Raw genomic sequence first — 24,866 nt, 5'->3', positions numbered from 1 at the left:
GATATGGGTTCCACATCTTTTTATTCGTGAAACGCACAAAACAAAAAAAAAGCTAACGAAACGTGAAGCTATGGAGTGCTCACAGGCAACTACACATAAACAGCTGCCTCTGATTGGGAACCATACCAGGCCAACATAGAAATAAAACAACCTAGATTACCCACCCTAGTCACACCCCGACCTAACCAAAATAGAGAATAAAAAGGCTCTCTATAGTCAGGGCGTGACATTATCGAGTAAAGCCAGTGTGTCTATGTATGCAGATGACTCAACACTATACACGTCAGCTACTACAGCAACTGAAATGACTGCAACACTTAACAATGAGCTGCAGTTAGTTTCAGAATGGGTGGCAAGGAATAAATGAGTCTTAAATATTTCAAAAATTAACATAATTGTATTTGGGACAAATCATTCACTACACCCTAAACCTCAATTAAATCTTGTAATGAATAATGTGGAAATTGAGCAAGTTGAGGTGACTAAACTGCTTGGAGTAACCCTGGATTGTAAACTGTCATGGTCAAAACATATTGATACAACAGTAGCTAAGATGGGGAGAAGTCTGTCCATAATAAAGCGTTGCTCTGCCTTCTTAACAACATTATCAACAAGGCAGGTCATACAGGCCCTTGTTTTGTCACACCTGGACTACTGTTCAGTCGTGTGGTCAGGTGCCACAAAGAGGGACTTAGGAAAATTACAATTGGCTCAGAACAGGGCAGCACGGCTGGCCCTTAAAAGTACATGGGGGGCTAACATTAATGACATGCATGTCAATCTCTCATGGCTCAAATTGGAAAAAATACAATTAAATCTATTTCAATCCCACTTTATAACGCAACAAAATGTGAAAAATAGTTGAAGGGGGTGTAGACTTTCTATAGGCCCTGATAGTACAGACCAGGAAGACCACTTCTCTACACGAACAGGCAAAAACAGAACCTTGAAGGGGAACACATTTTCTAGACCAAATATGTTTTCACTTCAGTTAATCTTTCTATTACCAAGCTCATAGTTACTATCCATGTAGTGACTATAGTAACTATCCATGGAAAAGCCACCATAGATTGTAACAGACAAACTGTGGAAGACGCAGTCTTTATGTCTGAATTGTGTGATGTTAATCCCAATAGAAGGCCCACAAGTAGCTTCTGCTGCAGATTCTCCTCTCCAATGCAGAAAGCCTGGAGGACAGATCCTAATGGTCAGAGAAAAGCATCTGACTTTTTGCATTAGAATGCTAACATTAGCTTGGTTCTATGTAGCCAACTCCAGTCATTCTAGGTTTCTCCGTAAAGTTTCTCAAGACATTATCCAACAAGATTACAATTTTGAGGTCTGTTGGTCCTGTGAGATGTTGTTTTCTGTTCTCCATACGCCCATAATTTTAACCACTAGAGGAGGTCAGTTCATAACTTGTTGGTTCCAGCACCCATCCTGTTAAGAGAGAGGAATAAGGCACTGAGTTAAAGGCCCTAAAGAACTCACCGTCTCCACCAGTACCTGTTTTACTTCTGTTTTATGGACAGAGCTCCACAATGTTGCAAGTCATATTTGGACAATATATCATACTTTCTTCCCCACATGAATGCACACACATGAATGCACAGTGGAATTATAGATAGAATTAGTGGCATTCTTTGGTGTCCATTTCCTTCATGGTGAAAAAGATTTGACGAAGTGTTGTAAAACTGGTTACCTGGACACAGATTACACCTATAGTCCTGGGCCTGGTTTCCCATCCCAAAAGCATTTTAAGGCTAAGTTCATCGTTAGAACCTTAGTAGGAATATCATTAAATCTCCAAGCTGTTTCCCAAAAACATTGTTATTAACGTTGCACTTAAGCTCTTGCAAGCTAACACCTGCCTCAGACCACTCGTAGAGCAGCTACGTCGTTAGATGCTTTTTTTGCCCTCCAGCGTCACTTTATACACAGAAGATCTCCACAAGACATAGATTCACTGTGTTTATCCATCTCTTTGACCACAATAACATCAACATTAAGTTGACTACAAATACAAAGTTGCCTTTCAAACAAGCAAAGGATAAAAAGATGCTTCAAATGGAAATGAAGATGACTGCATTCAAATATCTACAGTATATGCCTATATATCATTCAATATAGTTTTATTTTGCTATTTGTCATGTATTGTCTTATATTGTCTTGTCATTTTGCTTTTCCCTCTGTTCGTTTTCCCCCTGCTGGTCTTTTTAGGTTCGTTCCCCTTTTTCTCTCTCCCTTCCTCTCTCTCTTCTCTCTATCGTTCCGTTCCTGCTCCCAGCTGTTCCTATTCCCCTAATCAATCATTTAGTCTTCCCACACCTGTTCCCTATCTTTTTCCCTGATTAGAGTCCCTATTTCTCCCCTTGTTTTCCGTTCCTGCCCTGTCGGATCATTGTCTATTGTTCACCGTGCTGTGTCTGTGTATCGCCCTGTCGTGTCGTGTTTCCCTCAGATGCTGCGTGGTGAGCAGGTGTCTGAGTCTGCTACGTTCAAGTGCCTTCCTGAGGCAACCTGCAGTTCATGATCGAGTCTCCAGTCTGTTCTCGTCATTACGAGTGGAATTGTGCTTTATGATTGTATATTTACTTTACTGGATTAAAGACTCTGTTTTCGCCAAGTCGCTTTTGGGTCCTCATTCACCTGCATAACACTATTTGTCTACTGTCCAATTTTTGCCTTAATATATTTCTTGATGTGTTGCCTAACATGAGCAGTGATGTGCCAAATCGTGATGTAATGCAGTATAAAGTAAGCATTAGAATAAGCAGCCTCAATATTTGCAGCCATGGGTGATAATATCTCTCTAGGAGCTGATTGGTCCCTGCTGAAACCGGTCCCTGCTGAAAGCCCCTCCCCCCAGCATAGACCAGCATACATTTCAAACTGCTCCATGCTGGTAAGATGCTGGTCAAGCTGGTCTGTCAGAGCAGTTCACAATAAAAAAAAAGTTTGAACAGTGCTTGGGCATAACAATGAGGACATTGATGAAAGAATGGGAATGAGGAAATACAGAGGTACTGGTAAGGTAATGGCAGAAAGGTACTAAACCACTCTTTTTGAAGGTGTTTAATAACCGAGTCATATGTTTCCAGGCGTTTATATTGCAACTTTGTATTACAGGCTATATAACCATCACAGCTTGACATACAATACACCGTTTTTGACTTCTCAAACTGATTAACATGGTTCAATTTAGCTGACAATGTCAAGAATCTGTTGGCCAAGGCCAGGAGGGCCACACTTGAAATTAGGTACCAAATACCTTATCCCTGTATTCACTGCTTCTAAGAGACTTTATTGCATGTTACAAATAGCTGAAGTAAAAATGTATCTTTTCAATGTAATAATTAAGGTTTCACTGTAGAAACATAATGTAAAATAGATTCCTTCACCTGATGAAAGAAAAATAAACTGCAAAAATGAGTACATTGTTGTCGTGCGCTACCCTGAAATCTCTGAAACTTCTATGGCTGCTTTTCATAACAGAAAGACATCTCAAAGTGCTTACCCCCCTCGGCCCTTAACACTCTACTTTCTCACAGGCTAATGTTAGCAAGTTTAAGAGAGCTGGTGGGAATGTTTTGTGATTTCAAAGTCATTAAAAAACACAGTATTTGATTTACACACATACCAAAACAAAAATCTCACTAGAAACTAGAAATCAGGAAACCTGTGATTAACAACAGTTGAACACTGTAAATCCAGGTGTTTACATAACTGAACACAACTAAAAACTTTTCTGTAACACTTTGAACACTTCAATGTATTTATAATTTCCATAAAAAATGCAGTGTTTAGATTGTAAACACCAGAACATATGTATTTGCTAAAACACTTTTTAAACAATTGAACACATTATTTTAACACTGTAGGTGTAACGGCATTCTTCCTCCTCTTCTGAGGAGGAGAAGCGAGAAGGATCGGAGGACCAATGCGCAGCGTGGTAAATGTCCATAACGTTTACTTACAGACAAACTGAACACTACAAAACAATAAACGTGACCAAAAGTGAAACCCAGGCTACCTAAGTATGATTCTCAATCAGAGACAACTAATGACACCTGCCTCAGATTGAGAACCATACTAGGCTGAACTCAAAACCTCAACATAGAAAAACACACATAGACTGCACACCCCAACTCACGCCCTGACCATACTAAATAAAGACAAAACAAAGGAAATTAAGGTCAGAACGTGACAGTAGGGTTCGTATAAAACCGCATATGTATATTTCCCAGTATGCCTTTAAAGTGAATATGAGTGATACCCACCCATGACTGTGTTTGTTAGTGGCATAGTTAAGGTTGATGTGTTCAAGAACTTCCAGTACTGAAATGTTTACTGACTTTACTGTTTTATCAATTAAAGGTGAACCCCTTTTTGACCACTTTATACATTTCATAAGGCCTTTAGTTATGGCCTAGTTATCCTCGACATTATGGCCTAGTTATCCTCGACATTGTGGTCTGAAAATCCTGTCTCATGGGCCAGATCAGACCTGCAAGTCACAATATACTGATTTATGAAGTGATTTACTTTTTCATATTTGCCAAATCTACATTGGAGTTTCTTACCAAGACGACAGTGAATGTTCCTGTGGCCAAGTTAGTTTAGTCTTAAATCTGCTTTAAAATCTATGGCAAGGCTTGAAAATGGCCATGTAGCCATGAACCCCAACACCTTGACAGAGCTTGACTAATTTTGCACAATACAGGGGTCCAAATCTCTTAGGAGACTTAACCAAGAGTCACAGCTGTAATGGCTGCCAAGGGTGTTTCTAACCTGTATTTACTCAGGGGGGTGAATGCTTATCCAATAAAGTATAATTAGTGTTAGATTTCTTATTAATCTTTAAAAAGAAATGTTAGAATTTTTACGCAACTTTGACAAGAGTATTTTCAGTAGATCGTTGAAAAAAAAAGTACAACTAAATTCATTTTAATCCCATTTTGTAAACCAACAAAATGTGAAAAAGGTTCAAGGGGGTGTAGACTTTCTTTAAGCCCTGTACATGTAAATAATACAGCAATGCAAATGTATGAAAAAAGATCTTTATTCAAAATGGCACATTAAGATAATACATAGAGGACAGAAAACACTGACAACATGAGAACAACAACTATAATTGTTATTATGCGAATAACTCCCCATTTAAAAGATGAGAGAAATTTCAAAGGAAACCAAAATACATGTACATTTAAAGATCCGCACCACATCTAAACAAGAGCTATATTTGATAAATATATTGTTATGGTCCAACCTAAAACATCTCAATATTTTCTCTGATACTTTTACAGAAAAAAATGACAGAAAAACAGATGATTGAGAGAGCGGTTCAAACACTTCTAGCAATATACAGCAGTAACCATGACAAAAAGTCCAAAGAAAACATGAATGACTTATGAAAAAGGGATAAAGATGGCAGGAACCACCTGGAATGATGGTTAAAAATTTAAAAGTCCAAAAAAGGGTTCAATAGAGTAGCACTGAGTTACTTTGCTCCACTAGGAACTTAAAATGTTAATGTCAAGTCAGTCAACCCTAATAAATGCAAAATATAAAACAGGAATGATGAGGTTGGATAATATAACCAAACTTTTTTCAGAGCTTCAATACAAAAAGTCAATGATCAACGGAAAGAGGTTTAGCATGAACATTCTATTCACCATATGGTTAACATTTTCAGAATTCTGAAGTAGGATTGACAACTATTTATATTTTGATGTAAAAACACTGGTATTGGGTGGCAGCTCTAGCTACAATTGCTTTTTCAGAGACAACTGTAGAGAGATGTGCCTGGTCTTTCAATGACAGTTGAAAAAAAAGAAATCCCTTGCTGTCCTCATGTCTATCGTTCTACACACTATTTTTGTGTAGCTATTTATTTAATTAAAGAGTGAGTTATCAATTTAAATACTCAAAACAAGAAATTAGTAACGTTGCTGACTGCGTACACTGGTGTTCTATTCTCCCAATGCAGTCCGGCTAAAAGTAACCAGGAGGTTACATATTATTTTATTCAAAATGCATTCAAAATAATTGACATTGATTTAATTTAAGCAGTTGTTCATCCATCAGAAAAAAAGTTCATTCAAATATACAATCATATTTACACATATCTGTGCTATCAATGATACTGCAGCAAAAATACTAATTGTTTATTATTATTATTATTATTTTAAATATGCCTGCCTGAATGCCCACTTGTTTTTCTCAATGGGGTTCAGTCTTTCATCATCTATGAAGTAACATATTGTTTGAAATGTCTAACCATTATTAATCTGAAGCTCATCTAGGGACTCTGGAAATGAGTGCAACCAACCCTTAACTCTTGTCTTGATAACTCAATGTTTAGTGTTCTGTTCCCAGCAAATAAATCTATCATTTTCCATAACAATTTGTCATCACCCTAAGGAGAGGCCTTAACGGTACATCCAATCACCTCATACGTATGTCCCATTACTTTGCTCAACTTCATTTTCATTATGTGACATGTTGGACCAATGTCTGGAATCATCTCCATTCCCCCCCTCCCTCTCAGAACCAGAGGCTTGGGATGATTGAGAACCACAACAGGTTGGTTTGGGCCTGGTTGCTTCACCAGCTGGTCTTCTTTCAGTGGAGTTGGGCAGATAATAACCCTGTCACCTGTGGTATCGAACAGGTGGGTGAAAGTCTTTGACCCAGATACCATGTCTCGTCGTCTTCTTTTCTTCCTTCGTTGGTTCAACTCAGGTGCACAACGTTGAAGGCTACTTTCCTCTTCTACTCGTATCCTTTTCAATGAGAGCTTCAGGCAGGAAGAGAGTCTACCAGAAATGTCACGCTTGTTTGCTGAACTTTTCCAGTGTCTGGGGACTGACCCTTTTTCAGTGTTAATTTGGCCAATCCAACTGTCCCGTGTGTTTACTGTTTTTTTGGCCACATTTTGAGGACTTTTTTTCATATTCAAAACTGTTTTCTTGTGAAGCTTTATTGTAACACTGTTATTTCCCCCCTTGGTGCTCAAGGGATTACTTGTTAGTGATTGGGTGTGTCTAGAACATTGAGCACTCTGCATCTGGTGACAGGCTTTTGAGGTCATTTGAGGTGCATGAACAGAGGACAAACCCTCAGGGGCCATGTCAGTGTTTCCTGGATTTATCTTGTGTTCATGCCCTTTGCACACTGCTGTTGTCTTAGCAGGTGTGAGGATCAAAGAAGTCTTGACATTTCCTTGCTCTACCGTTGCAGAGGGTGAATTGTTACCCAGAGCTATGGTCCGAAGAGCCACTGCCAAGAGTTGAGGGCTACTTAGAGAAAATACAGCTGAAATGACTGGGAAACCTTTTGGTCCTGGCACATCATCTACTAATGGATTCTCAGATTGAGTCCAACCAGAGGTGTTTGAGTCAGCCACATGACAAGTCTCATCCTCTTTAGGTTGGTTTGTTGGAGAGGGAATGACCAGGGTGCTACTTCTAGGGTTGCACAATACAAGAGACGACATTGCAGCAGGTGCAACAGAGGGTGATTTGGTGCCATTGAAGTTTCCCATCATGGACACACTCGAGACAGCTGTAAATGAAGTTAAGCGTTCAGATTTTTGCACAGAATCACAGTTCTCTTCCTCTTTCTTTATCTCAAATGGCTGATTTACATCTTTCACCATCACCAGCAACTCTTCAGAGTGTTTTTTCAGTTGTATGCCATTTGTGTTGGGGGCAGTTGTTAAATCCATTTGTTTCTGGTTATTTATTTGTCGGGTTGATATGTTGGCTGGGCAAGTTCTCTTCTTCACTGGCTTTTCTCTAGTTGGAGTGGCGTTGGACATCGATGATTTACACAAAGTGGCATTTTGTGAGGTTGTGGTCCGACAGGCTTTCGCTACAGACCCATTAGATTGTTGTGAGACAAGTCTCAACTTTAGTTCCTTGGTGCCATTGACTGTTTTCACCTCAACAAGTTCAACAAGGCAGCCAGGGGGGATGGTCCCCACTTCAGGGAAAGAGACAGTCAAAGGCCTGTTGTGTTGAATTGGTTCATTTAAAGGTGCCAACAGCTCCACCTCTACTTTGGGCAATATGTTTGCATTCAGTGTCCCATCCATAGGTCTTCCTTCATCCACTCTGGTTGTGATATTCTTAGTGTGCAAAGGTACGACCCTTGCATTTAAGATCCCTGATAATGTGGGATCTCTGGGCAGAGCACTGGGGAGAGAGGCCGGTTTGGGAGCTCTGGGCAAAGCAATGGATACTTTCTCAGGAGGCGCATTGTGTATTTGCTTCATATGCATTTCAACATAGTCTTTCTTCACAGCTCTATAATCACAGAACTGACACTTGAAGGGGTGTACTCTGGTGTGCTGTTCTACATGGTGGTTTAATTCGGCCTCGCTGTATGAGACATGGTTACAATAGAAGCAGTAAAATCTCATTACCGCATGCTCCATAATATGGCTGCTGTAATCATCAAAATCTGTGGTCAAAAAGCGACATTTCTCACAAAACCAAACTTTTGAGTTTTTGAATTTGGAATTTACCACACACTCAAAGTCAAACTCATCTGGCCTTCTTGAATCCTGCACAAATGAAATGTGAGTGTTCTGATTTGCAGGACTCCCATTTGATAGGTTGCTCAGACCTGCTACTCCAGGTTGGGATGTCGTCTTCCTTCCTGTGTAGAGAACAGAATAATAAAAATGAGTGTTGATTTATGCCCCAAAAATACATTTATTAACAATGACTGTACCCTAAATAGGTTGGAGATAACGCATGGCCCAATGACTTTACCTGCTAGCAGCATGTATTCCGTGTCCAAATAGACAGCCATACTCTGTAGACCGTTCTGATTGGAGAATATCAGCTTGAATTGCCGAGCAGTGGATAAGAAACTATTCAAACCCGTTTTTAGATGCTACCCCTCCCCAAATCTAAATCGAATATGGATATCAATTATTTGTTTTTGCACACACCTGTCGGTGGTTCACCTGTCTGTTGTTAGTTAATGAGTCCCGCAAAACGGTCAGGTGCTCTCCCAGACAGGGGCAGCATCTAAATACTGGATTGAATGGTTTGTTGCTCACTGCTCTCTGTTGCAAACGGCAATTCTCCATTCAGAACCGTCTACCGATTATGGATGTAGCTTCGGGACACACGCTGCCAATAGCTAGGCATTGTACCATGAGTTATCTTGAAAGCAATCGTTATGGAATGCCCTTATATTATTGCAATAATTAAAATCAAAGGTTTAATATTGGGCTAGTGCCTATGTTGATTTGGGATCATGCAACCACATGTCAACATTTAGATGACTGGACATATCAATCCATATAGATACGCTTTTTTCACTTTGTAAACAACGTCATTGTAAACAAACACTAGCCTCAAAACATGGTTCATCTTTCTGTGCTACCTAGGCATCGCCTCGCCTCCTATTAGAGAAGAACCCTTGCCGCTGACCTTCTCCAAAGCGTTTTGAAGAAGCAAGTAGAAAATCAATGAATCGAGAAATAACTATGAATTTGAGTGGTTACATTTCTCCAGCCCCACCCTCTTTTTACCATGAAATTGGCGTTTTCTCGCGTTGTTGTTGTATGGACTGCAGATTGCCCCTTTATCGAATTGAAAATGTTTAATAATAATTTGAATTGTATATCCCATGGCTGTTTTCCACGAGATTAAAACCGACAGAGGATGCTACATTAGCCTAGCTACATTAGCATGTGACAATTTTGGGTGAACAAACCTTTGTTGACATTTTGACTTTGTGCCGTCATGTTCTGCTACATTTGGGACGCGCTGACTTCCATACGCCAACGAGTGGATTTCAAAGGCTTGAAATAATCACAACATTTACAGCAAATACAATTTCAGCAGTTACGATGTTGCGTTTCTCCGTATTTTTCTGCACATTCTTTCAGGTCATGTTGCCAGGTCAAGCTAAAATTTCAGGCGAAATGACCACTTAAAACCCGCCCAAAGGACAAGAAAACGAACCATTTTTTTGCACGACAGGAGTTGCCACATTTATACAATATTTTTTTTTTCCATAACGTTAACGACATGAAAAGCAAAATTCGGTTTTCCTCAAAATAATATTCGTGAGCTATGATATAATGTAATATAGGAATTTGAACATGTTCAAGAGAAAATACAATTTGCCCTTGTTAAATTCGCAAGATAATTTTCCATCAATGGATGTCGACTTTACTCGTTTGACTGCTATTATTAAGCAATAAGGTACAAGGGGGTATGTACCATGGCCAAGGGCTGTGCATATTTATGACACAACACGGAGTGCCTCAATACATTTGTTAGCAGTGGTATGTATATTGGCCATATACCACAAACCCCCTGAGTGTCTTATTGCTATTATAAACTGGTTACCTGCATAATTAGAACAGTAAAACAAAAACAAATTGTCATACCCATGGTATATGGTCTGATATACAACGGCTTTCAGCCAATCAGTATTCAGGGCTGAACGAGACTAATTTGTGCCAGGTGTGATATCCCTCCTAAATAGCTCGGGCTAACGTTCCTATCAACTCAGTAAAGTCAGCAGGCTAGTCTTTAAAAAATGTTTTTATTGGTATATAACTGTTATGAAAGTTGTATTGTCAATTTTGTTTTGTATTTAAATGTGTACATGACAACACAACAAAATGTCCTCATGGGGACAATAAAGTCAGTAAGTAAGAACCACCCAGTTTATAATTGTAAATAAATCCCCTTTGTGCATGTGTTTAACTACAGAAAAATCCGACAGGAGAGTTTGAGTGATGAAAGCTGGACAGAGGATCTCAAAATCCCTGAGCAAGAAATACTTGGATGAAGATTATTTTTAAACTAATGTTAGGCTATTTTCTATCAATTGTGCTATTATGTACCTGATATTAAGTCTACAGACCATTATAAATGGCCAATTTGCAAGATTGACTTGTCATTGCAATAGGCATAGGCTACAGACTAAAATCTGGGTTTATGATTGTAATTCAACTTTGCCATGGTTTGCTTAGATAAAGACAGTTAGCCTATATCCCATGATAGGACTACATCTCATTTCAGATAGTCTACAGTAGCCTAGACAAGATGTAAACTGAACGATTTAGCAGCTTGCTAAATTACCACAGACAAATTTATTCAACATGAATAGCGAGGCGATTTCGAGGTAAGTGCTTGTGTTTCCCAATAGCCTACTGGAATAGGCTACTGGGTTCATCATTTAAATCATTGAATTAAAAAACACACACATATATATACACACATATATATACACACACATATATACATATATATATATATATATATATACACACATATATATATATATACACACACATATATATATATATACACACACACACACACATATACATACACACACACACATATACACACACACACATATACACACACACACATACACACACACACATACACATATATACACACACATATATATACACACATATATATATTTATATATACACACATATATATATTTATATATACACATATATATACACACATATTTATTTATACACACACACACATATATATACACATATATATATATACACATATATATACACACACACTTATATATATATATATATACACATATATATACACACACACATATATATATATACACATATATATACAGACACATATATATATATACACACACATATATATATATATATATATATACACACACATATATATATATACACACACATATATATATATATACACACATATATATATATACACACACACATATATATACACACAAACATATATATACACACAAACATATATATACACATATGCCTTGCGAAAGTATTCGGCCCCCTTGAACTTTGCGACCTTTTGCCACATTTCAGGCTTCAAACATAAAGATATAAAACTGTATTTTTTTGTGAAGAATCAACAACAAGTGGGACACAATCATGAAGTGGAACGACATTTATTGGATATTTCAAACTTTTTTAACAAATCAAAAACAGAAAAATTGGGCGTGCAAAATTATTCAGCCCCTTTACTTTCAGTGCAGCAAACTCTGTGCAGCAAACTCTGTCCAGAAGTTCAGTGAGGATCTCTGAATGATCCAATGTTGACCTAAATGACTAATGATGATAAATACAATCCACCTGTGTGTAATCAAGTCTCCGTATAAATGCACCTGCACTGTGATAGTCTCAGAGGTCCATTTAAAAGCGCAGAGAGCATCATGAAGAACAAGGAACACACCAGGCAGGGCCGAGATACTGTTGTGAAGAAGTTTAAAGCCGGATTTGGATACAAAAAGATTTCCCAAGCTTTAAACATCCCAAGGAGCACTGTGCAAGTGATAATATTGAAATGGAAGGAGTATCAGACCACTGCAAATCTACCAAGACCTGGCCATCCCTCTAAACTTTCAGCTCATACAAGGAGAAGACTGATCAGAGATGCAGCCAAGAGGCCCATGATCACTCTGGATGAGATCTGCAGCTGAGGTGGGAGACTCTGTCCATAGGACAACAATCAGTCGTATATTGCACAAATCTGGCCTTTATGGAAGAGTGGCAAGAAGAAAGCCATTTCTTAAAGATATCCATAAAAAATGTTGTTTAAAGTTTGCCACAAGCCACCTGGGAGACACACCAAACATGTGGAAGAAGGTGCTCTGGTCAGATGAAACCAAAATGGAACTTTTTGGCAACAATGCAAAATGTTATGTTTGGCGTAAATGCAACACAGCTCATCACCCTGAACACACCATCCCCACTGTCAAACATGGTGGTGGCAGCATCATGGTTTGGGCCTGCTTTTCTTCAGCAGGGACAGGGAAGATGGTTAAAATTGATGGGAAGATGGATGGAGCCAAATACAGGACCATTCTTGAAGAAAACCTGATGGAGTCTGCAAAAGACCTGAGACTGGGACGGAGATTTGTCTTCCAACAAGACAATGATCCAAAACATAAAGCAAAATCTACAATGGAATGGTTCAAAAATAAACATATCCAGGTGTTAGAATGGCCAAGTCAAAGTCCAGACCTGAATCCAATCGAGAATCTGTGGAAAGAACTGAAAACTGCTGTTCACAAATGCTCTCCATCCAACCTCACCGAGCTCGAGCTGTTTTGCAAGGAGGAATGGGAAAAAAAATTCAGTCTCTCGATGTACAAAACTGATAGAGACATACCCCAAGTGACTTACAGCTGTAATCGCAGCAAAAGGTGGCGCTACAAAGTATTAACTTAAGGGGGCTGAATAATTTTGCACGCCCAATTTTTCAGATTTGGATTTGTTAAAAAAGTTTGAAATATCCAATAAATGTCGTTTCACTTCATGATTGTGTCCCACTTGTTGTTGATTCTTCACAAAAAAATACAGTTTTATATCTTTATGTTTGAAGCCTGAAATGTGGCAAAATGTCGCAAAGTTCAAGGGGGCCGAATACTTTCGCAAGGCACTGTATATACACATATATATATATACACACACATATATATATATATATACACACATATATATACACACATATATTACATATATATACACACATATATATATATATACACACATATTACATATATATACACACACATATATATATATACATATACACATATATATATATATATATATATATATATATATATACACACACATATATATCCATATACACACACATACATATATATATATATACACTAATTTCCAATCGGGCAGCCCCAAGAATTGAGCATTCATAAATCACTTAGCTTGATGCCGTTTTCTTTAAAGTTAACATTAGAATGCAGTTTAAACCACTTTAAACCACCACTGCGTTCAAACTCGTTTTCCAGTGCATTGTCTTCATTATTTATTGATGTGCACCAGTTCTAGCTTAATTTATGTTTTACGGGAAAAGGGTTGGAAATAGTTGTCTCCATTTTGACAATCTAAATAGCCTACCTATAAATGGAAAGAGATTTTGATTGACTCCGTCAATAACAGTAGTACTCACTCCAAAATAGCCTACCTCCCTCCCCCTGACAGTCAGCAGCAGGTCACAGTGAAATATATGTTTTAATAGAAATGCCATGGCGGCGGCGGTGTAAATTAAAAATAGTTCAAAAACCCGCAACCAATACATTTTTACCCGCGAAATCGTTTTCTAAATAGCCTAACTATCAGGAAAATTACATACATGGCAACACTGTTTCAGGTTGAAGAAAGCTCTGAAGGCCTACGGAGGAAATGCGTGCGGGTCGAAAGAGATTTTGATTGGCTCCGATGGTCACGGGTGATCAACTCGAGTTAACCCCTAGCGTGATTAACATATACGTCCTATATTTTCGTCGTTTATCCAGCTGAAATATCACTGGAGCTATCATCCAAAAACGGCATTCCATAGCTAATTTAGGAATAATTAGTGAAACATTACGCATATGTTTCCTTCAAATTGCCCATATCTTTCTATAGCCTATAAGGTTTCGATCTTTTATTTTGAAAGGTCCTTTCTATCGGCTCAGAAAGTAGCTTTATTTTGTAAGCAGCATGTTGTATATACACTTTGTTTCCATCCATTAAATGTGTTAAAGACGCGTTATGTTAATATGAAATAAACTACAAACCGTGAAACATGCAGTGGGTCAAAATATGCAGACAGTCGCTTTCAAGCACTGTGAACACGACTTTGACAGTGGCACTGTCTAGGTGAGTCTCTTTTTCTCGAAGTCAACTTGAACTGTTTTTCTATGAATCAGTAAATAGTTGACTAATACATTTTCAGCCATCTCCGTGCATGATAAAAAATAAAATGAAGTTGTCCCCCATGTGGTGGCTTTAGCTATTCATATAAAATAGCCCTTAGGATGATGACACTGCTGATATTATATAGGTATTATCCTCCCATTAAAAAGGGTAGACTAGGCCTATATTTTGATATTCATTTACCATTCATTCTGTCAGTGCTCCTCATATCACATATTGTAAGATTAGCCTATCATTGTAGGCTAATAGACTGCACATCACCATGACTATGTTAAAATAGTTTCTGGGATTTACAGACCATTGTTGCAATTCACAATGACTAAGCACTAGCTTTCACTTCGGGGATTGACTCTCCCATTCGCCCAAACAACTGCGTCCGGTGGTGTGCGGGCTTCCTGGTTATGGCAATAATAATACCGTTTGCCCGGATGCAAGTTCTTATTTTCTCACTCCGGCGATTGCTTCCACCCTCCTACAGACACAAACTTATCCGTCGGAGTATGGCCTCAGATGCAACAACCCGGTTCGATTTTCTAGTGATTGGAGGGGGATCTGGGGGTCTAGCCGGTGCACGCAGGGCAGCGGAGCTCGGGGCCACTGCCGCGGTGGTCGAGAGTCACAAACTCGGAGGTACCTGTGTGAGTAAAAAGTTATCCTGGTTATAGCCACTGTACTTATATAAATAGTTCAAAAAGCAACTCTGAAATGACATCGCATAGGCCTAATTTCCACTGTTCAGTCTCTGATATTCTGTAAAGTTGTCACGTGTAGTTAACGGATTCATTGCGAAGCCTCGAGACCATACTCTTTTTGTGGGATGTTTTTGTCACAATGTTGTGGTTTGTTAGAGTTAAAAGCAATGGGCACCAATCCAGCGCACGAGCATTGTACTGGTACATAATAATTTTGTTTAACAGTACTAGAGTTATGGCCACAGGTGTTCATCACCCCCTTCTCCACATTTCAGTCTATGGAAGATAAGCTATTAAAGTTACCACATCCGTAAAGCCTCGTCTACCTTATATAGCTGTAATTAATTGTACAATCTTTTGAGCTAAAGTGTATAATGCAGGGATGGGCAACTTTGATGATGGTGGGGGCCACAAGGAAAATATTTTAGCATTTTAGCAGCTCCTATGTGACAGCAAAGAGAAACCTTTAATTTCAAATTCATTTCCTGCAATTCTACACATTTTACCATGGGGCGGAGAGAATATTTCTCAATATTAAACAAATGTCATTCTTTTCTACTCATTTTGCCATGGGGCGGAGAGAAAAAAATAGCAGTTTTACAGCTAATTTCCTGAAATTCTAGACATTTTGCCATGTGTATGAATATGAGAACTGACGATCAGTAGGCCCCAACCCGGTTGGTAACTTGACCATGCTTACTACAAGTTTAGATAGCTTGACTAATTTACCAATCTAAAAAATGTTAGCTGACATGGGCTAATTAAGTAACTGCTGATGCACAACCAAATGTCAAAATGTAATCTTGTGTATTCTAACTGAGTCCCTTTCCTCAAAAGCATGTATACAAAAATAAAAAAAACCTTCAAAAGCTGCCCATCCCTGGTCAAAAGTATTGCTCTCCCACACAACATACCAGAATTTCAACAATCTGAGTTGGTGCAATGCAATTTCAGAGCTGTGGCCAGTATTCTTGCAAAATGCAAGACGATTATTCGGCTCCCATTGCTTTGTGTCTCAACATCAATCACACACACCCATGTTTCTTGGGTAGGAGCATGGCTGGTTCCTTTTCATACATTGCTATTATATTTCAATTACTAGATATTTAATGATGCAATGCAGTTAGCTAATTCCTTGAAGGACTTGACACTTCCTGTGTTCGCTTGTTTTTTAGTCATGCTCATGTTTGTCGTCCTTTTTCTCCTTTTCTTCTTTAGGTCAATGTTGGCTGTGTCCCTAAGAAGGTATTGTTTTATAGTCAGCCTCCTGGTGGGGGGGGGTGTAAGTAGCCTAGGCACTGTTAGTAGAGTAAGTTTTGTGCTGTGTGTGTGGAATATTGAATACACATTTATTAAACACACACTATTTCTAGGTATTTGTAGGGTACAGTAATAGAAAGGGCCAGAAGAATTTGATCCCGCAATTGTTTGTTTTTGGTCTCAGGTTATGTGGAATGCTGCAGTTCATGCAGAATATCTCCACGATCACTCTGACTATGGTTTTGATGGCGGACACGTTCACTTCAGCTGGGAGTAAGTATCTGACTTGAGGTCGCCACAGTTGATGGACTTGTTCTGACATCAGCCTGTCCTCTCACACCTTAAATTACTGCATCCTGTCAACTTAGTTAGAGCCCTCACACACCATTTCTAGTTTCTTTTCGCATTGACGTGTTAATGTGATATTCTTGCACAAGGCAAGCCTTTTCTTTGGTTCCTCATTCTTTCATGTGGGGGTGTTTGTGTGCGTTCATGGGTGTGCGTGTGAAAGGGTACCACACATTTCTATTGATGTGAAATGGCAAATTCATGATGAGACATTGCAGATTTTTCATGAACTGACCTGTAAGAAAACAGTCAGATGCTTTGTTAAGATGTTGTTATTTGAACTATCTGCAAGTCATGCTCCTTTTGTTGCCCATCCCGTTCTCAGTTTACATAGCAGTCTGTTGCCCAACCTTAGTCTTCCTTTGTGTTAATCTATTTGGCAACTAACTCCACACAGATTGTGTTACCCATGTGACTGGGCGTGATAGGGTAGACTAAGGAAGTGGCCACAACCAGTTAAAACTGATATAATTTAATTTATCATGTGCAACATAACATGCTGTTTTAAAATTATTATTATGCCATCAAGCTTTTCTGTGAGCGCACCAACTTCACATTTTGACATTATGTGCAACATTGGAACATATTTAGAAATTTGTGTTTATAAAATGAATTATATATTTTTATTTAACTAGTCAAGTCTGTTAAGAACAAATTCTTATTTACAATGACGGCCAACCCCTAACCCGGACGACGCTGGACCAATTGTCCCTATGGGACTCCCAATCACGCCCGGTTGTGATACATTCTGGAATCGAACCACTTTCTGTAGTGACACCTCTAGCAATGAGATGCAGTGCCTTAGACCGCTGCGCCACTCGGGAACACATCAGTAATCATTGGTGATAATAATGTCATCCATTAATATCAGTTTTGACTGGGGTAATTGATAATAATCGCTGCGCCACTCGGGAGCCCAAATTAAGAGGAAAATGTCTCCAGTTCTGTAATCAGTCCTTTTTTCTTTTGTGTGCAGAACTATTAAGACCAAAAGAGATGCATATGTTAGTCGGCTTAATAACATCTATCGCAACAATCTTGACAAGGTAAGCTTAAACCAGTTCACTGACTGGAGTGTATATTTTGCTTTCCCTCATCATCCATAAAACAGGTTTTATAGCCTATATTTATGACAATTGTTTTTTTGTTCACATATTTGCACCTGGAACGGAATGGTAACTGGTCGTCTCCCATAGGCTAAAATTGAAACGATTCAGGGTCACGCCAGGTTCATTGACGGCCCTGACCCCACTGTTGAGGTGAATGGGAAGAAGTACACCGCGCCTCATATCCTCATTGCCACAGGAGGGTTCCCTTCTGTCTTGAGTGACAGTGATGTGCCAGGTAAGACTACACAATTAAATTGTATTTGTCACGTACACAGTTTACAGCAAGTATAAAAGGTGCAGCGAAATGCCTTAACATTGCGGTATGACCTAGGGTGCATATTTAAATGAACAACAACCTAAAAAAGTTATTTGTGAGAAGCGACAACCCTTTTGCCATTCTTTATCTAGCATGTAATTTGTGTCTGTTTAAGCTTCAGAAAGGGTTAATGAAGTCTTCGTTAAGTTTGAAAAGTTATGTTTAGTTTAAAGATGCACTAGGCAGAAATCTCTGCCATTTTCTGGTTGCTAAAAAATGTGAATAGTTTGCCAAATTTCAGTTTGTGACAAAACAAGCAAGCGTAGTGTAGGGAATCATTTTACCATCTAAACCACTGAAATATATTTTCCATAACCCTAAATATTGTATTTTCAGCTGTTTGAAGCTGGTAAAAGACGCTAAAATGAAACTTAAGAACGGGAAGCACTGAAAAGATCTACCGTTTTGTAAACTTGCTTTCAATGAGAATTACATATCTATAACTTACATTTCTATGTGAAATTGGTCAGGTACCCCAAGAAGTTACATATTGTAGCTTTAAAGTATAACTTATCTTTCGATTAAGGTATTGCAGTCTACTATGTAAAATTGCTATACCTAAACGTTTGCTATATGCTCATTGTTGCTGTTCAAATTGTAAACATGAATCTTTCTTTTTATTTTATCAAATTATTTTCACAGAATTTTTATTTATCATGAAGAAATCGTGCTTTTCAAATATAAAATGAAATAATAAGCTTGGTTAAAGCTAGAATCCTTATTTGCTGCATTCATTTTTGGACTTATAAATTAATTATATATATATATATTAATTATACCCATTAATTCTTGAAGAATATAACTTATACATGCCTCATGAGCTTAGTTTAACTGTCGTACCGGTCAGAACCCAAAATATAAGCTTGTTTTACTACCATGTTTGTAAACAAAGTAAATGTCAACAAACACTGTATAGCCTCAAAACATGGTTAAAACGATAGTTATGACACTAAGGATGGTCAGCCCTTGCAAACAGTTCTGTCTATGATTTGAAAGTGCATACATTTCTCCAGGCCCAACCCTTAGCTTTTTAGTGAAACGGGTGGAGAGATCCTTTAAGGATTCTAGCTTTAACTTTTCATATAATTCCAGGGGCAAGTCTTGGCATCACCAGTGATGGCTTTTTTGAACTTGAAAGCCTTCCTAAGTAAGTTTAATGTTGTGAAAGACAATAATTTCCATCAGATATATTGATATCTTGGCTTGGCTGTTAGACAGATTGTGTTGTGTAAGTTTGTGTTTCATCCTTTTAAATGATTCCTCCCAACAGGCGCAGCGTCATAGTGGGAGCTGGATATATTGCTGTGGAAATGGCTGGCATCCTTTCCACACTGGGGTCCAAAACATCCATCATATGTCGTCAGACAGGGGTAAGAACCAATCCAGGCAGACATTGGCCCATATATCATCCCACAAACACGAGTGAAAGTTTTTAGAGGTGTGGCATGTACAGGAGGTGGCCACAAGAGGGCATGTCTAATCCGTTTTACCTTTCCCCTACAGGTGTTGAGAAACTTCGACACCTTGATAAGCTCAAATTGCACCAAAGAATTGCAGAACTCTGGCATAGAGTTGTGGAAAAATACTCAGGTAAAAGCATTTATTTAATGATGATAGTCTATAACTACTATTTTTCTTGTTTTGAGTAACATTATGATTATAATGCATCCAACCATTTTGACCATTAACATTTCTATGATTATAATGCATCCAACATTTTGTCAATGAATGTATGTATAACATGCACATTGTCCTTCCACTGTTATCCCAAAGTGGTCATTATTGTTTCGGTGAGATCAACTAGGTTATAGGCAGACTACGCAGAATTACTAGCTACCTTACATCCCAAATAACTACTCATTATGTGATCCTCAAGATCAAGTGATTCTGCACCTTGCCTTGCTCAAATTGATCCCCTGAAACATGCTGATAGTCTGCTATAACCTGTGTCTGCTGTCAGGTGAAGTTGGTGAGTAAGACAGGCAATGGTCTGTTGGAGGTCACACTGGTCACCAAAGACCCAGAGAAGAAGAACGAGGAGGAGAAAATCGGCACCATCCAGGAGGTAGACTGTCTGCTATGGGCCATCGGACGAGAGCCCAACACCGCCGGCCTCAACCTCAGCCAGATGGTGAGGATCACTCCTCAGACTGTTTACAAAGGTCTCTAGAAAAAAATGTGGAGATGTTGCTAAAACCTTTTTATAGTTTCAGTATGTGGCAAGGGATTCAGAAACGAGTTTGGAATGCTGTACACTGCGATTCCATTGTCTGCATTGCTCACTGTTTTCTCAGATGTTGCAAAAAGAGAAATGTCATGTTTTTAAAGCAGCTAGAGCTACATGTATGAGTGTTGTGAATAATAGTCCCAAAGATTTCAATATAAAGTACAAACCCTGTGTATGGGATGTGGCGGCTTACTGAAGGTTGGATGTCTTGTTCGACAGGGTGTGGATATTGATGAGAGAGGCTTCATCGTTGTAGATGAGTTCCAGAACACCACTCGCCAAGGGATCTATGCTGTAGGAGACGTGTGCGGGAAGGCCCTCCTTACTCCTGGTAGGCTGTTAATACACATCAGGAGTATGGCAGACAAAAAAGTGGCCATTTTGAACCATACTTGTGTCTAGTTACAGACATGACTTCAACTGTATACAGCTTGCAATTCACCTAAGAATAATGTTGAATGTGAATAGATTGTCTGTAATGGATAAGGAAGAAGATAACTATAGATATAATCTCACAGTGTACCGTTGATAGTTCAGACACATTTTTGCATTGCAAATCTCAAGTGGGACATTTTTTCTGTTGGGTGTGGGCAGTCGCCATTGCAGCGGGCAGAAAGCTGGCACACAGACTGTTTGACGGCAAGGAGGATGCCAAGGTCGACTTCTCCAACATTCCCACGGTAGTTTTCAGTCACCCACCCATCGGCACGGTGGGCCTCACGGAAGGTGAGTGCGCTCTTAGCAAAGAAGTCCTCAGGTGGATGGTTCCCCTTATTGTAAATGTTCTCCGCTGAAGTGGGATGAGTTGGCGTGTTTCTCTGTCAGTCTGTTGGATAAATAACCAGCCTGGGCCCGGTTTCCCAATAGCAATGTAATTTAGGCTTACAAGTGTTTTAACAATGCATCTTTCCTGCAACGGACGGCATTGTAACATGCATTTCCCAAAAACCATGCAAAGATAATGTTTGCTAATTGCATCGTTGAGGCATAGTGTGGATACTGGTAGGATTGAAAGAAAGGCAGCGCTGCTCTCGGATCGGCTTTCTCCATTGGAATCTTACCTTAACATTAGAATTATTCCACAATACTGATGACTGATCAGCTCCGAGAAAGATGTTATTGCCTATGGCTGCAAATATTATTCTAATGCTAACCCTAAAATAATGCACTATATCAAGACATCATTGTGCACATGTTTCACATCATAAACTATATTGAGGCAAAATTAAAATAAATAACCAGCGTATTCAAGTGCAACTTTAACGATAGTTTTGGGGAAACAGCTTGGAGAGTTAACGATGCTCCTACGAAGGTTCTTACTATGAACGTAGCCTTAAGATGCTTTTGGAAAACCGGGCGCTTGTCAAAAGTAGCAAACTTTTTAGGGAATAGCGTGCCAATTGGAACGCAACCTTGTGTTTGTGTTTTTCATTAGTAGAGAAGCTGATGGTCTTACATTTGGTCTCATTGTGTTACAGAGGAGGCGATTAAAAACAGGGGGAAGGAGAATGTGAAGTCTTACAAGACCTCCTTCACTCCCATGTATCACGCCATAACCACCAGGAAGACTCAGTGCATCATGAAGCTGGTGTGTGTGGGCAAGGAGGAGAAGGTGAGAGGCCCCTTAAACCTGGTCCTGGAGATCACGGCAGGTAGCCTAGTGGTTAGAGCGTTGGGCCAGTAACCGAAGGGTTGCTGGATCGAATCCTGAGCTGACAAGGTAAAAATCTGTTCTGCCCCTGAGCAAGGCAGCTAACTTTCTGTTCCTCTGGCGCCGAAGACGTGGATGTTGATTATGGCAGCCCCCTGCACCTCTCTGATTCAGAGACAAGACACATTTCAGTTGACTAGGTAATCCCCCTTTCCCTCTTCCTAGTCAGTTGTACAACTGAATGCATTCAACTGAAATGTGTCTTCATTAAAATAATCCAATGTTCGAACTTGTAAACAAGGCTGCATGTTATTTCTCTCAATGGGACTCTGTGCAGACAATTGCAATGTCCGCTTTAGGTGAAAATCCGGGAACCATTGTGGATTTGACAGCTCTTACGCAGTTCCACCTCCAAAACCGTCAAAACATCAGCTGTGCGTTTTTTGCCTAAAGCGGATCTGATTTGAATCTGGCCCTTGATCAACTAATGAAGCCCTTGATTTGATGAAGTAGGTGTGTTCATAGATGGGTTTGAATAAATCTTTGTTCATTTGGCACCAAACGAAAGAGACTGAAACAGGGAGGGACTTTTTTGTAAAATTGTCCATTTTTTGTCAATTTTTGTATTTATTTTACCTTTATTTCACTAGGCAAGTCAGTTAAGAACAAATTATTAATTACAATGATGGCCTACACTGTCCAAACCCGAATGATGCTGGGCCAGTTGTGTTCCACCCTGTGGGACTCGATCCACTAGGAAACTATAATTGTATTTTTCCTCTGCGATACATTTTGAATTCTACATTGCATGCCCTAATGAACACAACCCGGGATTGAAGAACACTACCCTAGACCCCACTACCCTAGACCCCTCAATATAGCTCATTGAGCAAACCATTCATGCCAGCATGTTTAGCCTGCCTCAATCTAACAAAAATTACCTATCTTTCTCCCCCTCCCCCCCAAGGTGGTGGGCCTTCATATGCAGGGAATTGGCTGTGATGAGATGTTGCAAGGCTTCGCAGTAGCCATCAAGATGGGGGCAACTAAAGCAGACTTTGACAAGACTATTGCCATTCACCCCACATCGTCCGAGGAGTTTGTTACGATGCGTTAACAATGCAAACATCTAGACGATCCTTAATTTCCTATACAGCACCAGCGAGTATCACTATACCAGGAAACAAGTGGCTCAAACGTCTTCTTTTGCAAGGGCTTGACAACGCAATGTTCAATAACAGCTCTCTACTTCCATTTTCTTTCATTTAAGTAACCTCTTTTGTGCACCTCGTATGAATATTTTTGAAAAGGCCTAGATGGACCAAGACAATGAAGTTACTGCTTTCTTCATCTGTACTGTTGGTGTTTAAGCATTGCTTATCAATTTATTAAACATGCAAGATTTTTCTCATGACTGTGAAATGGAAGTGGGGGCTCTTCTACAGGCATTGTTGTCAAGTCATTGCGTTGGGAGTAAGGATAACTCTCCTAGTGTATGTGAAACCCTGATTGTCAGTCATTGTTTTAGAACGCTGCAAACACTGCCCCCAATTACCACCACTACGAGGTCGCAATTTCACTACTACTGTATTGTAATACACATTGAATAAACCTGCAGTCTTTTCTTAAGTATTGTATCATGTTTTATTTTCGACTTCTTTGACACCTTTTTTAATGTCAATTTTTAGCACTAGTTTTTGCTTTATTTTGGAATTTGGTACGCTTTCCATGTTGAATTAACTATATTTAACCAATGTATGCCTTTATGGTAGATGCAGGGCCTAAAATGTACTCTTTGGTCCACCAGCCACTGTGGCAGGTAGATTCTTTTTTTTTTTATTACCATAGAAGATATTTGTTTCCTGCTAGAATTACACCCAACATAACACAAAAATGGATGAGCATTTTTGTAATGTTTCTAAAACAAATGTATTACTAATAAGTAATTTGGTATATTATTGCATTTATTTTTAACCAAATTGTTAGGAGACAAATGTTCACCTGCCCCTTTAAGTGCGGAGGTTACCGTGGTAACGGGTTTTGATTCATGTTTGTGCCTGTGAGATTGAGTCTGACTAGCGGAAACGTTAATTTCTCTTTCCTAGCAGTTGAATTTCGAACGTTGAACAATCTATTTTGTGAACAAAACAATGGAAATAACCAAGAACACACAAGCACAAAGTCTTACTTCAGTAGACTTTCGTTTCAAGCAAATTAGACCAATTTGAATGCCTATTTCACTCACTCAGCTGTATGTACGCACAGACCCCTACAAGGCAGTGTTGCAGCGCGAGGTGGAATAGGATTTGTAGTTCTTTGACTCAGATTAATATACCAGCTATGAAACATAACGTCATAAATATTTTTCACTAAAAATGTAAGCATACTTTACTATTTGTTTTATTCACAAATGCGAGTGAAATGCTTTCACTGTGAACCCCTGACCACCCACCAAGGTGGCTGGTGGAACAGTCAATCTACCTTGGGTAGATTATTTGATAGTTACATCATTATTTATTT

The 24,866-nt window shown here is 39.0% G+C and overlaps 2 protein-coding genes across 5 annotated transcripts; one reads left to right on the top strand and one right to left on the bottom strand.

Moving 5' to 3' along the window:
- Window positions 1-5,046: 5,046 nt before the first annotated feature.
- LOC123993556 (zinc finger protein 217) lies at window positions 5,047-14,158 on the bottom strand. Of its 3 annotated transcripts, none has more exons than XM_046295843.1 (2): window positions 13,995-14,158; window positions 5,047-8,664 (listed from the first exon to the last, which is right to left on the bottom strand). In XM_046295843.1, exon 2 carries the CDS (start codon window positions 8,438-8,440, stop codon window positions 6,419-6,421), a length of 2,022 nt encoding a protein of 673 aa, XP_046151799.1. In that variant the 5' UTR covers window positions 8,441-8,664; window positions 13,995-14,158; the 3' UTR covers window positions 5,047-6,418. The 3 variants fall into 3 exon arrangements, with proteins under 3 accessions (XP_046151799.1, XP_046151798.1, XP_046151797.1); XM_046295842.1 differs by lacking the exon at window positions 13,995-14,158 and adding an exon at window positions 9,736-9,943; XM_046295841.1 differs by lacking the exon at window positions 13,995-14,158 and adding an exon at window positions 8,781-9,019.
- A 329-nt stretch (window positions 14,159-14,487) lies between these two features.
- Window positions 14,488-23,975, top strand: gsr (glutathione reductase). 2 transcript variants are annotated; one of them, XM_046295845.1, is made up of 14 exons: window positions 14,488-14,686; window positions 15,222-15,381; window positions 16,654-16,680; window positions 16,880-16,968; window positions 18,020-18,089; window positions 18,240-18,387; window positions 19,561-19,615; window positions 19,739-19,838; window positions 19,972-20,058; window positions 20,429-20,599; window positions 20,915-21,026; window positions 21,290-21,421; window positions 22,174-22,307; window positions 23,314-23,975. In XM_046295845.1, the coding sequence occupies exons 1-14, from the start codon at window positions 14,613-14,615 to the stop codon at window positions 23,461-23,463; spliced, it is 1,509 nt and encodes a 502-aa protein (XP_046151801.1). In that variant the 5' UTR covers window positions 14,488-14,612; the 3' UTR covers window positions 23,464-23,975. The 2 variants fall into 2 exon arrangements, with proteins under 2 accessions (XP_046151801.1, XP_046151800.1); XM_046295844.1 differs by lacking the exon at window positions 14,488-14,686 and having other exon boundaries at window positions 15,081-15,381.
- Window positions 23,976-24,866: the final 891 nt, after the last annotated feature.

Source organism: Oncorhynchus gorbuscha, linkage group LG13, assembly GCF_021184085.1.
Source record: "Oncorhynchus gorbuscha isolate QuinsamMale2020 ecotype Even-year linkage group LG13, OgorEven_v1.0, whole genome shotgun sequence".
Classification (NCBI taxonomy): Eukaryota; Metazoa; Chordata; class Actinopteri; order Salmoniformes; family Salmonidae; genus Oncorhynchus; species Oncorhynchus gorbuscha.
The sequence above is the reverse complement of the archived record's forward strand: the minus strand, read 5'-3'. Positions and strand labels throughout refer to the sequence as shown.